Raw genomic sequence first — 12268 nt, 5'->3', positions numbered from 1 at the left:
TAAGACAAGGGCTTTCTATACTATCATTTTTGGTGGCAGAGTACAAGAAACACTTTAGGACTGGGTACACCACCAGAACTGAAATACTCTGTAAAAGCCTAAACTGTGGGACTAACACTCTAAAATCTCGCAGCAATCAATCTTATCAATGTAAAAACTGACTAGAACATACCATCTCTACTGTACCATTACACTTCTCTCAACCTCTGGTAGTGTCAATAGGAACTCATACCTAGCTAATCCAAGATCACCATTTTCAGATGCTGCCTATGACCCACACGCAATAGAGACAGCTTTGCTTTGAGACTCCCACATTAAGAGACTTGTTAGCAGAATCTTTACCATCTGCATATAGTGGTCACCTATCCTGTATTGGCCTCTGGAGATGCCTTCTCCCACCTGAAGTAATTTTTTCAACTCGTTCAGTCTGCGCCAAGAATGTCTGTTGGTCACAAGCTACTGAACCCACTTCAGACATCACTTGGAGATCGGTTCCCATGTGCTAACACTTATCCAACCACTACCATCACCCATTTATTCCAGACCTACTACAAATGGCTCCTTGCAATTACATTTTGAGGTGTGACAGGCAACTTGCAGAAAGACCCTTCCAATGAAATTCCTCAGCATTCTTCCTCCTACTTCATGTTTTTTAACAGTCATTGTCATTCCTCTCTCTTATGATATCGTGACAGGCTTTGTTCCGTCTGGGTCTCTATGCAGCCTTCACCATCTATTTGTTTCTCTTCTGTTCCCAGCGCTGCCTGAACTTGAATTCTTGGCTTGCCATGCTCTAGAATCATACATAACATCGAGGGTTTTATTAGCAACTTGAAAAGTCGGTAGGGGCTGAATGCAGTCGTCCCTAAATAATTTAACCTATTTTCTGGTACCTCAGACAACAGATCTTTTAAGTAGTTTTATCGAAACAACACAACATATTTGTTTTCATTGCTAAGATCTCTGGCACCTTAAATCATATATTTCTTGAGTAACAACATATAGGGGCAATACAGGCCTGACTGGCATACATGGGCGCTCCTCTCACCTGATTCATCTGCATACCATTCAGTTTGAATATCCATCACTGAGCTCATTGGGGCGCCACCATCATCTGAACGACTTTCAAAGCCACGTGGGAAGTGATGCGCCTCATCTTTCCTTTGAGCAGTGCTGTTTCGAAGCAGGGCTTCAAGAAACTGCTTCATGTGATAGTTATTGCAGGCCATGTCCAAAGCCTGACCATTTTGCAGCCCCTCTTCCATCTGTTCCAGGGTCAGCGGCATGGTGTACTGCTGCAGCCGCTCACTCACCTCCACATCATCTGAGTCAAACTCCTCTTTGGGCTCCACCACCTTGGGTCGAGAACAGTTTATGTCCTCAATGGAACTGCTGCTTAATGGCTCTTTCACAAGAAGGTCAAGAGAGTTGCAATTGCTACAGTCACCGCATGGAGGATCTCTCAGGCAGCCAGAGCTTGCCTCCTTGTCCTGCGAAGGGGAAACAGTGGATGCTGAGCACTGACTCTTTGGTCCCCCTGAGGTCCCTTCTCTGGCAAAACCAGAGCTGCCACTGTCCGCCTGGTTCAACGTGGATTCTCGCTCCATCTTTCTGCAAATATCCAAAGACGACCTGATGTATGCTTTGCAGAAGTTGACTACATCAGTCATCTGCAGGTAGCTAGCAGCTGACATGACTTCAATCACATTCTCCCCGCATAGATCTAATTTTCCAGAATATAGAAAATCCAAGATAGTTGAAAATGCTTCTGAAGTGACAATATCCAATGAGGCAGTGCTGTGCCGCCCGCTGTCCTGAATGTAGTGGATTAGCAGCGCTCGGAAGTAGCCGCTGTTAGCAAACAGAACATTCCTGTGTGCCTTGAAGATCCTACCTTCCACGATGATGCTGCAGTCACAGAAGAAGTCCCTTTTGCGTTGTTCATTTAGCTCCCCCAGGAGCTTGGTGTGATAGGAAGGCATTTCCATGTCTTCTGTTTGGCCCAGGGCTGTCCAGGGTCGCTTCGAGGGGAGCATTAAAGAAAGAAATTATTACAACACATCATCCCCAATGGTGATTCCAATCCAACAATCCCCCGTTTCAAAAAGACCGGTGGGTAGATGTAACAACTCGAGGATCAAAAGACACCTCTACAACAGATACCAAAGTAGACCATACACTATAGATAGCCGCGCCACAGAATACTCAAGCCAAATGATTCACTCTTCCTATGCAGGAGGTCCCTTCAAATGGCTTTCCAGAGGTGCTCCCGGGACCTGCTCTTTCCCCCTCCTCCCTTATGAAGTTTTGAAAAGGAAAAGCCGTGCTGTGCCTTGCTAAAGCCAAGGAGAGCTCGGGTAAAACAGAAGGTTTTGAAAATAAATTGTGATTTTATTCTCACAAAATTGTAGTTGGGCATGCATTGAGAATAAGAAAAGTTATATATGTTTAGCGATTACAGTCAAGCTTAATTTAACAGATCTGACACATTACAAGGCTGTAACCTGACTGCGTGTTTCAAGGTACCTTCAGTGACCCAACTCTATTGCTGACGTATTTTATTACCTCCACTGAGGTGAAGGTCTTCCTGTGAAATGGTAGTATTTCATAAGTCAGGGGAGTCCAGTGATATCAATATATGACTAACATATGACTAAGTGCTTACCTTAGTAATTTTGGGGATCATACTACTAATTTGAGCAGATATGGGGAATCTGATTCCAAAAACATTAATTCTGCTTTACTTCCATTAAGGGCTAGCCAATTTCTCCCTATCCATTCTTAACTCCATGGCTGCTAGAGCAATACCCGCTGGGTGCTGAAATATTCAGAAACCCATGCTCCATGACGAGCTCAGCTCGTCATGAGTGTATGAGAGGTGTACATCATGACGAGCTGAGCTCGTCATGATCGTCGAAGGTGTTAAATAGTATAACATTGCCACAGAACTCCTAGCAGACACCACAGACGCCTGTGAACACCTCATACTTTCCATATGCAGCAACCCCACCCAACTGTGCAGTCTGCAGAATTTTCACCACCCCCCCGCCATGAATGAAACCTTCACTGATCACCTCATGGAAATCATCACAGCCAAGGTTTTCCCCAACTCTAAAGACATTTTCCTCTGTGACTTCAACCTACATTGGAACGACCCTAAAGATCCTCATGTCAATGCCATCAAAGATTTCCTGGCCGACCAAGCCCTAACCCAAGTCTGCTCACTCCCCACACACTCGAAAGGCGCCACTCTAGACTGGATTATCGTTAAGGAATCAACAGTCAAGCTTATCACTATAGACCCTTGTGACTGGTCCGACCACCACGTCATCACTTTCCTTCTACCTGGCACCCACAAGACGAGGGCACCGTAACAGGTGATTCCTAAACGTTGGGCTAGAGACATCAAGAACCTTGATCCCAGCGAACTGCCAGCTCACTGCAAATCCAACCTCCCCCCCTCCATATCACACCAGTCAGTGACCTCAATGACCATTACTTTGTGACTATATTTGCAAATAAACATTTAGGAAACAATTAGAAATGTGGACCTAAACTGTGTAATAACCATATGTGACCAGAAACACAATTTTGTCTCAAAAATATAATCTTTAATCATAGATATACTGATATATTTTTTGGTTTTATACACAAACAATGTTTAAATAGCATCATAGTTCATAAATGGTTGAATACATACACAATACACTATAAAAGCTTACAATCAAATGTATGGCATATTAGAAATTAAAGCGAATATTTGATCAACTTTCTAACTAAGGACATGGTGTTCAAATTCAGAATCCAATTAACCAAAACATGTTTATAACAACATCTTCAAATAAACATGTGATTAACAATATTCAGATCATGGAAATCAATCAATGTTCATAACAAAATATCCAAAAGAACAATTGGCTAACAACATTACTCTGTGACTAAAACTAACATTCTTGATGACCTTGCCCCTCTAAAATTAAAAAGAACTCAAACCAAAGACCAAAACCCCTGGTTCAATGGGTCCCTCAACAACGAGAGGCGATCCCTCCGGCAGTCAGAAAGAATCTGGAGACAGCACCCCTCAGCCACACACTTAAAACTTCTCCGCCAGGCCAGAAGTGCTTACAACAGGAACATCCTCAAGTCAAAAAAAGAATTCTTCAGATCGGAACTGGGGAACGCCAAGAACAGACCCCGCAAGCTCTTCGAATTAGTCAAACACTAATCCAACAACCTGGCCAAAACTTCGAAAGAAACCCCTAAGTCACTTATAACATCGAAGGAATTCTCCTACTTTTTTGCTTTTTCGCTGACAAAATCAAAAACTTAGGCAACAACCTCAGAGCCGCCACTTATTCTCAACCCCTTCCTGATCTGCCTCTTTCTTCGACGACGCCCCCACAGGCCTCACCCAAAAACCAAGCACACTGGACTGATTTCAAACTCTATGACAAACACTTTCTCTTGGAAATCTTTTCCACCTTAAACCCGAACAACCACTTTATTGACCCACTCCCCTCTAACTGCCTAGCTGCCGCCGCCCAATCCATCATTCCTAGCTGGACGACAATAATCAATGCCTCCCTTCTTCAGGGATCAATATCCGACTCTCTGAAAGCCGGCCAAGTCCTCCTTATCTTAAAAAAAACGTTGCTTGATCCAGCCTCCTCTGACAACTTTAGACCTATTTCTAACATCCTTCTCTTAGCCAAAGTTCTAGAGAAGAGTGTGCAACAGCAGCTAAGCCAGCATATCGCCAACTTCCATCAACTAGATGACTTCCAACCCGGTTTCAGGCCCAGGCACAGCACAGAAACCACCATTCTCCACATTGTTGAAGATGCCCTCCAAGCCCTTGACCAAGGCAAAACCTGCCTACTAATCCTCCTTGATCCTTCCTCAGCCTTCGTCACGGTCAACCATGAAATACTATTCGAACGCTTCAAACTCAGGCTGGGAATGGATGGCGCTGTTCTTGAATGGTTCAGGCCCTTCCTCCATAACCGGTCACAGAGATTCTTAATTAACAGAAACCTGTCCGCTCCCTCTCCGGTCCCTGTTGGAGTCCCTCAAGGATCAACCCTGTCCCCAACACTCTTCAACCTTTACCTAGAACTGCTTACCGAAGTACTACACACCGCAAATATCTCCTACCACATGTACGTTGAAGACACCCAGATTTACATCAAAATCTCCTCCCTTGAGGAGATTCTTTCCCTGAATGAGGCCTTGAAATTGACTGTCGTCTGGCTCTCCTCCAACCAACTCAAACTCAACGCAAATAAGACAGAATTCCTACTAATCTCACCTCAGAAAACCATCCATGAGACTCAGATATGGATTAAGGCCATCACAGCCTTAAACTGCCCTCCGAACATTGTGGGCTCGCCTAAATCCCTCGGAATAACCCTTGACTGCAACTTGAACATGCGAGACCACATTAACTAGTTGGCCAAATCAGCCAGATTCCACCTGAGCTACCTAAGGAAATTGAAACCCTTACTTGACACCCTGACCTAAAAATGGCAATCCAGGCACTAGTCATCTCCAGACTAGAATATAGCTGCTCTACCCTCTCGGGCTCCCCCAAGATCTCCCTGGCACCTTGAAAAGCCTGCCTCAATGCTGCCGCCAGACTACTAACAGGCTCAAGGAAAATCGACCACATTTCACCTCATCTGAAAGCTCTGAATTGGCTTCCACTAGAGGCCAGAATCCAACTCAAATTGGCATGTATAACGCACAAGGCATTATACTCAAACTCCTCTGCATATCTTGCCCAGAAACGCGTGTTATCCGGAAGCACCAGAAACTCCCGGTCCACCAGAGTCATCTTGTTCCAACCTGCACGTTTGTGGAAAAAGAAAACTTAAAATCGGGCTTCTCTGGGGCCGCACCAAGAATATGAAACTCACTCCCGCCCGCCATTAGAAGAATCCCTTCTATGGCTCTTTTAAAAAAAGATGCGAAAACCTTTCTAATGGGCAAATTCCTTGCCTTCTAATTTCCCAGAGACCTTGCTCTACCTCCGACTAGTGTATCCCCTGGAGTACCTAGTCACTATCCACCCGGCACCTCCGGGCATCCCACAGTGGAACTTGGGACCTTGCGTTTCTCGCAAAATGTGATTGTAAATTGTACATACTTGCCCTTTTTCCCTTATGTATCCAGCCCCCCCTCCTAGTCTTTTGTATACTACTGTTGTTTACTGTAAAGCGCTCTGTTACCCTAACGGGTCAAGTTTGCGCTCTATAAAACTCAAAATAAATAAATAAAAATTTAACAATATATTCAGTACTTTCTTCTTCAATGTTGCCTGATAATTTTAGGAAGAATTACAGACACTTAGGAGTCATCTACCAAGTTGCTAAAGCCCACATGTCTATTCAGTTTCTGTTTCAGTTTATTTATGTCTTAAATTCGATTTACAAAAAAAATCATAAAAGACATCATACATCAATAAACCATTTAGCCCGATACAATACCAGAAATAAATAACTAACATCACAGAGCGATATTTACAACCATCATTAAAACAGTATCAGCGATAAAAAGGTACATTTGGTTTACCACAGGCTATGACAAGTAAAAAGATAAAAATAAGAATGGTGCAACAGCTACTACAACAGTAACAAACTGTATATTGAAGGTAAGAGTTATGTTAGCCTCCCTTCAGTTTTTTCCGTCGGATGGCCCACTGCCAACTCAGAAATTTGGCCACTGCTATGGTGATAAACTGAAACTGATAAAGTTAATGGTTCTTTCAATTTTTTAACCCCCTAGGACAGGAAACCCCAACAATATGTTGTGAAAGTTAAAGTTTTTAACAGTGTTTTGTTGAACAATATTCAGAGTATCTGTAACCATCAGTGAGATTTCCAAGTAGCTTGCAAAAACAAGCATTGGAAATGCAATAGGTCTCGCAGCATTAGAGTTAGTGCTTTTAGAATTGTTTATGGGTTTTTTTTGTAAATCTTTAGCATTTTTGTTTCCTGTAGCCAATGCTAAAGAATTACAAATAAAAAAAGCCATAAACAATTCTAAAAGCTCTAACTCAAATGCTCCGAGACCTATTGCACTGTGTGAGGGTGAGGGGTTGAGGGTGAGTGAGGGAGTGAGGGTGAGGGAGTGGGAGTGAGGGTGAGGGTGAGGGTGAGGGAGTGAGGGTGAGGGAGTGAGGGTGAGGGAGTGAGGGTGAGGGAGTGAGGGTGAGGGAGTGAGGGTGAGGGAGTGAGGGTGAGGGAGTGAGGGAGAGGGAGAGTGAGGGAGAGGGAGAGTGAGGGAGAGTGAGGGAGAGTGAGGGAGAGTGAGGGAGAGTGAGGGAGAGTGAGGGTGAGTGAGGGTGAGTGAGGGTGAGTGAGGGTGAGTGAGGGTGAGTGAGGGTGAGTGAGGGGTTGAGGGTGAGTGAGGGTGAGTGAGGGTGAGTGAGGGGTTGAGGGTGAGTGAGGGGTTGAGGGGGAGGGGTCGAGGGGGAGGGGTTGAGGGTGAGTGAGGGTGAGTGAGTGAGAGTGAGGGGTTGAGGGTGAGTGAGTGAGTGAGGGTGAGGGGTTGAGGGTGGGTGAGTGAGGGTGAGGGTGGTTGAGTGAGGATGAGTGAGAGTGAGGGTTAGTGAGGGGTTGAGGGTGAGGGGTTGAGGGTGAGTGAGTGAGGGTGAGGGGTTGAGGGTGAGTGAGGGTGAGGGGTTGAGGGTGAGTGAGGGGTTGAGGGTGAGTGAGGGGTTGAGGGGGAGGGGTCGAGGGGGAGGGGTTGAGGGTGAGTGAGGGGTTGAGGAATATGTCCTTTGTGCACACCCAAAAAAAACAACAACAAAAAAAACATACAAACGCAGGCACTCTTCTACCATGGTGGAAAGTTGTCTGCGTTGGCGCCAGGGAGCCAAAACAGCCCCAATGCAGAGGAAAAGGCAGGAATGCACTGTATTCTTTTAAAAATGGCACATTCCTGCAATTTCCCTGTCACACAGCCAGTCAAAGCAAAATTTGACCCTATCCTGCAGAATAATTCTGCCCCTCTCCATGAGGGAGCTTGCCTGACAAAATACAATAAGTGTAGAACTGAAACCAGCCATCACAAGCTCAATGAAAGATAGGTTTCGTGGCTCTTGAGAAAGACTATGCCCTGCGTTCTTATGTAGCACATATGTCCCACTCAATTAAGTATAGGGCTTGTTTGATTTTTGGGGAAAATCGTGAGCAAACTTAGACCGGTTTGAAGGATAGCACTTTGCAGTGACTTAGAAAGCCTCTATGTAGGAAAATGTGATAATATTTGAAATCAGACTTAACTTGCCTAATTACAACGTGTCTTTTTTTAAATCTGCTTTTCATAATTAAAACAACTGCCATAGGGTGTTGGTGGGCGCCAGTGCCATAGAGGCAGGCACATGAAGGCTTCTACCAGAGATGTGAGAAACAGCACCATATGTGAAAGCCTTCTCTACACACACACACTTTATGATGTAATGTAGAGATCTGAAAATAGTCTGGACAAATAACCAGGTGAGGCAAAATCTTCCAAACGAAACATTAATTCTGATCCTTTACGCACCCCCGATTTTTAATTTAAAATGCAGGATACAACTGCCCATTTCCTTATAATCCCCTCAACTCCAATGGGTCTGTGTACGGTGAAAACTCAACACGTCTGCGGCGCGTGCAGAGAATGAATGGATGGACACGTCAGCCCCAAGACTGTGTGGGGGGGAGGGACTTCAAACCATAGGCACTCCTCAAACGTCAATATAGTGCAGACATCAGGCAATAAACGAAAACATTAAACAACCGTAATTTAGAGTATTTGTTGTCTCTCTCTTTGAATTTCCGTAGGCATTCATCATGACAAGTAGGCACAAGGCAACAACTGGTTCCAACAAAATAGCCCTCATTGTAACCCTTTTAAGTCCTGCAAAAACATGGTTCACCGTGGATTTAAATAAAATGGCCCTTCAAAATATCCCATTCCACTACCGGTAAAGCAAGAAAACAAGTCAAAATATAAGAAATCAACCCCAAACAAGCAGCGCCATAACCGATAAATTCCCTTGGGATGCTTCCCAAAGAGAGCAATCAAGTTCTTGGTGTGACGCTTACTGAAAGAGAAAACCTATGTTGCCAGGAAAGGAGACTAATCTTTAAATGAAAGTTCTAATGGAAGTCGTTAGTCAGAACCTTCGCTACAAGACGAGATTACAAAACTCCACAAATCTCCAAAGGCATACACCTTCTCCCTACAGTGCGCAGAGCAGTCTACACTTACCTTTCACCACGGAGACAGGGAAGGCCAGGAGCAAAAGCAGGAGCATTTTGTGTAAGGTCCTCATGGCTGCAACGGACTACCAGGTTTGAGAAGCAACACCCAAAGGTACTTGTACTGCGCCCTCTCGCTCGAAAGGAGGGCAGCTGGCAACAAGTGGTAACAAGAAAGGGTGGAGGGGGCAGGGGAGGAGGGGTCCGGGGAGGAGGGAAGGGCCAGAGGGACTTGATGGGAGTGGTGGGGGGGAGGGGGAGGGTATAGAGAGGGAGAGGAGGAGAGACAGGACAGGGGGAAGCAGTAGAGACACGGCGGGTAAAATAAACAAACAAGCCTTTCACCGTAACACGGCGGGCAGGGGAGGGGGCGGAGAGGGGAGAGGTGCGACACTGCAGGCAGGCAGGGGAGGAGAGTAGGAGGAGGAGGGGGGAGGAGAGTAGGGGAGGCACGGCCTAGCGGCAGGCAGGCAGGGGAGGAGAGGAGGAGGGGGGAGGAGAGTAGGCCTAGCGGCCGTGCAATCAAGTAGTGAGGGGGCGGAGCTGGGGGAGGCTGTGAGAGAGAGTAGGCAAGGCAGGCGGCTGGGGGCATGTGGCACGCGCATTTAAGCTCAATGCGCATGCGCATTGAGCTTAAATTTCTCGTGCACTGCAAGGAATCGCCACGATTCCTTGCAGTGTGGATAAAGAGCGGATAAGTGCCAATACTCTCGCCTTGCTCGATGCGCATGCGCATCGACAGGCGAGACCTAAACAACTATATAACATGTAGATGTAGAATGTAACTAACTTCCTTTAATGGAGCAGCCTGGAATACTGCCAGTACAGGGTTTACTCACATCCTGCACTAGGACAGAATTCCCTCTAGTTGATGGCAAAGAGTGACTAACACCCTTTGCTGGCTCAGAGCTACCAACTTCTGAACAGCAAACATCTCACACTGCAGGGTCTACCTTTCTTTGATCTGTTTAGCCAGACCATCTAAGGCAGGGGTCTCCAAACCGGTCCTGGAGGGCCGGATCCATGCCAGATTTTTTGGATATCCCCATTGAGATACATATAGTAATTTTAAAAATCTGGCATGGATCCGGCCCTCCAGGACCGGTTTGGAGACCCCTGATCTAAGGGCATAGTCTGGACAGCATCCCCATAAGATCTATGCAACAAAAAAACAGGATTCAGTGACAACCTAATAGAGACCTTATACCTCCTCTCCACCCCCACTATAAAAAAAAACAAAAAAAAGAGAGAGTAGAGAACCAATTGTATCCCCATGGTCTCTCTGACACAACCCCGTTTGATGTTCATTGTAGCTCTTGCACTGCTTCTTCGTGATCCTCGTTGTCCGTTTCCCCCTAAGAAAGCAAGATAGCTCTTTGTCATTCTGGGCAAATTACTTAATTTCCACGCGCCTAAAATGTTTTAAAAATGAATGTGTCTTTGTTTAATGTAACTGGTGCTCGTGTGAGCGCTCCAATACCTTTGGGTGCAGTTCAGGCTATATAAAACAGACAAAAAAGAAGCACTCCCTGTTGACATGCGTATGTGACTTGCAGCTCACTATCTAATTCACGGAAACACCAAACCCACTCTTATATTCTTTCAAGGTTGATAAATTAAATAATATTAACCTACTCACGCTGACCATACAGCTCCATGTCAGGAGGGCACTACTTATTCAGCCAATATCTTCATTTTACAAGTTAGGATTTATGGGATTTTGGTATATATTGCCTGAATTAAACCAAAAGAATGTCTGTACCTGCTAACAGCGATTGGTAAAAGGAAAGTTTAAATCTTTAAGTGGGCCCTAGGGGTAAATAGTAATAAGCAGCCCATTTAAACTGAGTAATAGACCATTTTATTTCCAACACTTGGAGACAGCGACCCCCTCAAACTCCCTCACCCCCTCTTCTGGGTGTCCCCACTGTTTCCCACCCTCCACACTTAAGGTGGTATCTAATGTCTCTGATACCACAACCAAATTATACGTACTGCATTTGCCCATACGTTCTCTGTACTGCAATTCAAGTGACGGATAGTGTCATTCTGCTTCTTCTCTCCACGTCCCTCCCTTCCTCTGGTACCCCTGCTTCTCCCTCTATCACTGCCTCCCAGGTGATGGCCATTGTCCGTCTGCCCCCTTATAATAACAGTAGCATCTCTCGTCCTGTGGGAGCCACTGCGCCCCTCTCCATTCTGCATGGTCTCCACTAAGACGAAACTAACCGTCCATTCCGGGAAAAAGGTCAAAAGCCCTATTATCCTTCCTTCTGACCCTGTGTGAATTAATGCCCATTTCATCCTTACCTTTTAACCGACCCCTTCGCGTAGGCTAGCACGGGGATGAGCAGTCGGCCCGCCCATCCATGTTTGAAAGACAGGTCCCTGCTCCAATCAGGGATGCGTATACCAGCAAGGCCTCTCAAGCAGGTTTCTCCTTTTGCCGAGCCAAAAGCATGCGCATTACACCAATACGCTTGGGTCTCCGAGCACTGAAGGGACTGAAAATCATTCAGAAACTACTACTCCCGTCAACCAATCTGCACCAGAAACAGCAGGAACGAAGAGCGTCGCCATATTGGAACGGGATAAGAACTAACAGGAGCGATCGAGGATCGCACGGACATCCTTAAAATTAAAGCTGTCATTGAGGACAACCCAACTGAGTTGGATATCGCATATTGTAATATGTCTTTTGGAATAGACGAATGTTGAACAAAATACAAGAGAAATGTTGCAATTAAGCTATTATGGAATCGGAGACGTTTCATAAAGAGACAACAGACAATTTCTGCTTATTTGGAGTAGTAGGCGTAGGATTTAGTCCGAGGGTTCCGTGCTGGAAACGGGAAACATTTACGCTGGAATCTCACGAAATTTATTGCGGTAGTTCAGGGGTGTAAAGTCACGAAGAGCAGCATTGATGGATGGTGTCAGTAACAGACAGACTATTCATTTGATGTATTTTGCAAACTACGCCCCCAAAGACACTGTCCAACCGGAAATCGTTGATAATAAAT

General features: G+C 45.4%; 1 protein-coding gene across 1 annotated transcript in view; it reads right to left on the bottom strand.

Moving 5' to 3' along the window:
* Nucleotides 1–11579, bottom strand: part of ZBTB8B (zinc finger and BTB domain containing 8B) — a 56327-nt gene extending 44748 nt beyond the window's left edge. The window contains exons 1-2 of the mRNA XM_086955701.1: nucleotides 11556–11579; nucleotides 1049–2021 (exon numbers count right to left, since the gene is read on the bottom strand). Of these exons, the coding sequence (XP_086811827.1) occupies nucleotides 1049–1988 (940 nt within the window). The 5' untranslated portion in view covers nucleotides 1989–2021; nucleotides 11556–11579. The remainder of the gene's footprint in view (nucleotides 1–1048; nucleotides 2022–11555) is intronic.
* Nucleotides 11580–12268: the final 689 nt, after the last annotated feature.

The sequence above is a fragment of the Lissotriton vulgaris genome, chromosome 2_1 (genome assembly GCF_964263255.1).
Source record: "Lissotriton vulgaris chromosome 2_1, aLisVul1.2, whole genome shotgun sequence".
Taxonomy (NCBI): Eukaryota; Metazoa; Chordata; class Amphibia; order Caudata; family Salamandridae; genus Lissotriton; species Lissotriton vulgaris.
The sequence above is the reverse complement of the archived record's forward strand: the minus strand, read 5'-3'. Positions and strand labels throughout refer to the sequence as shown.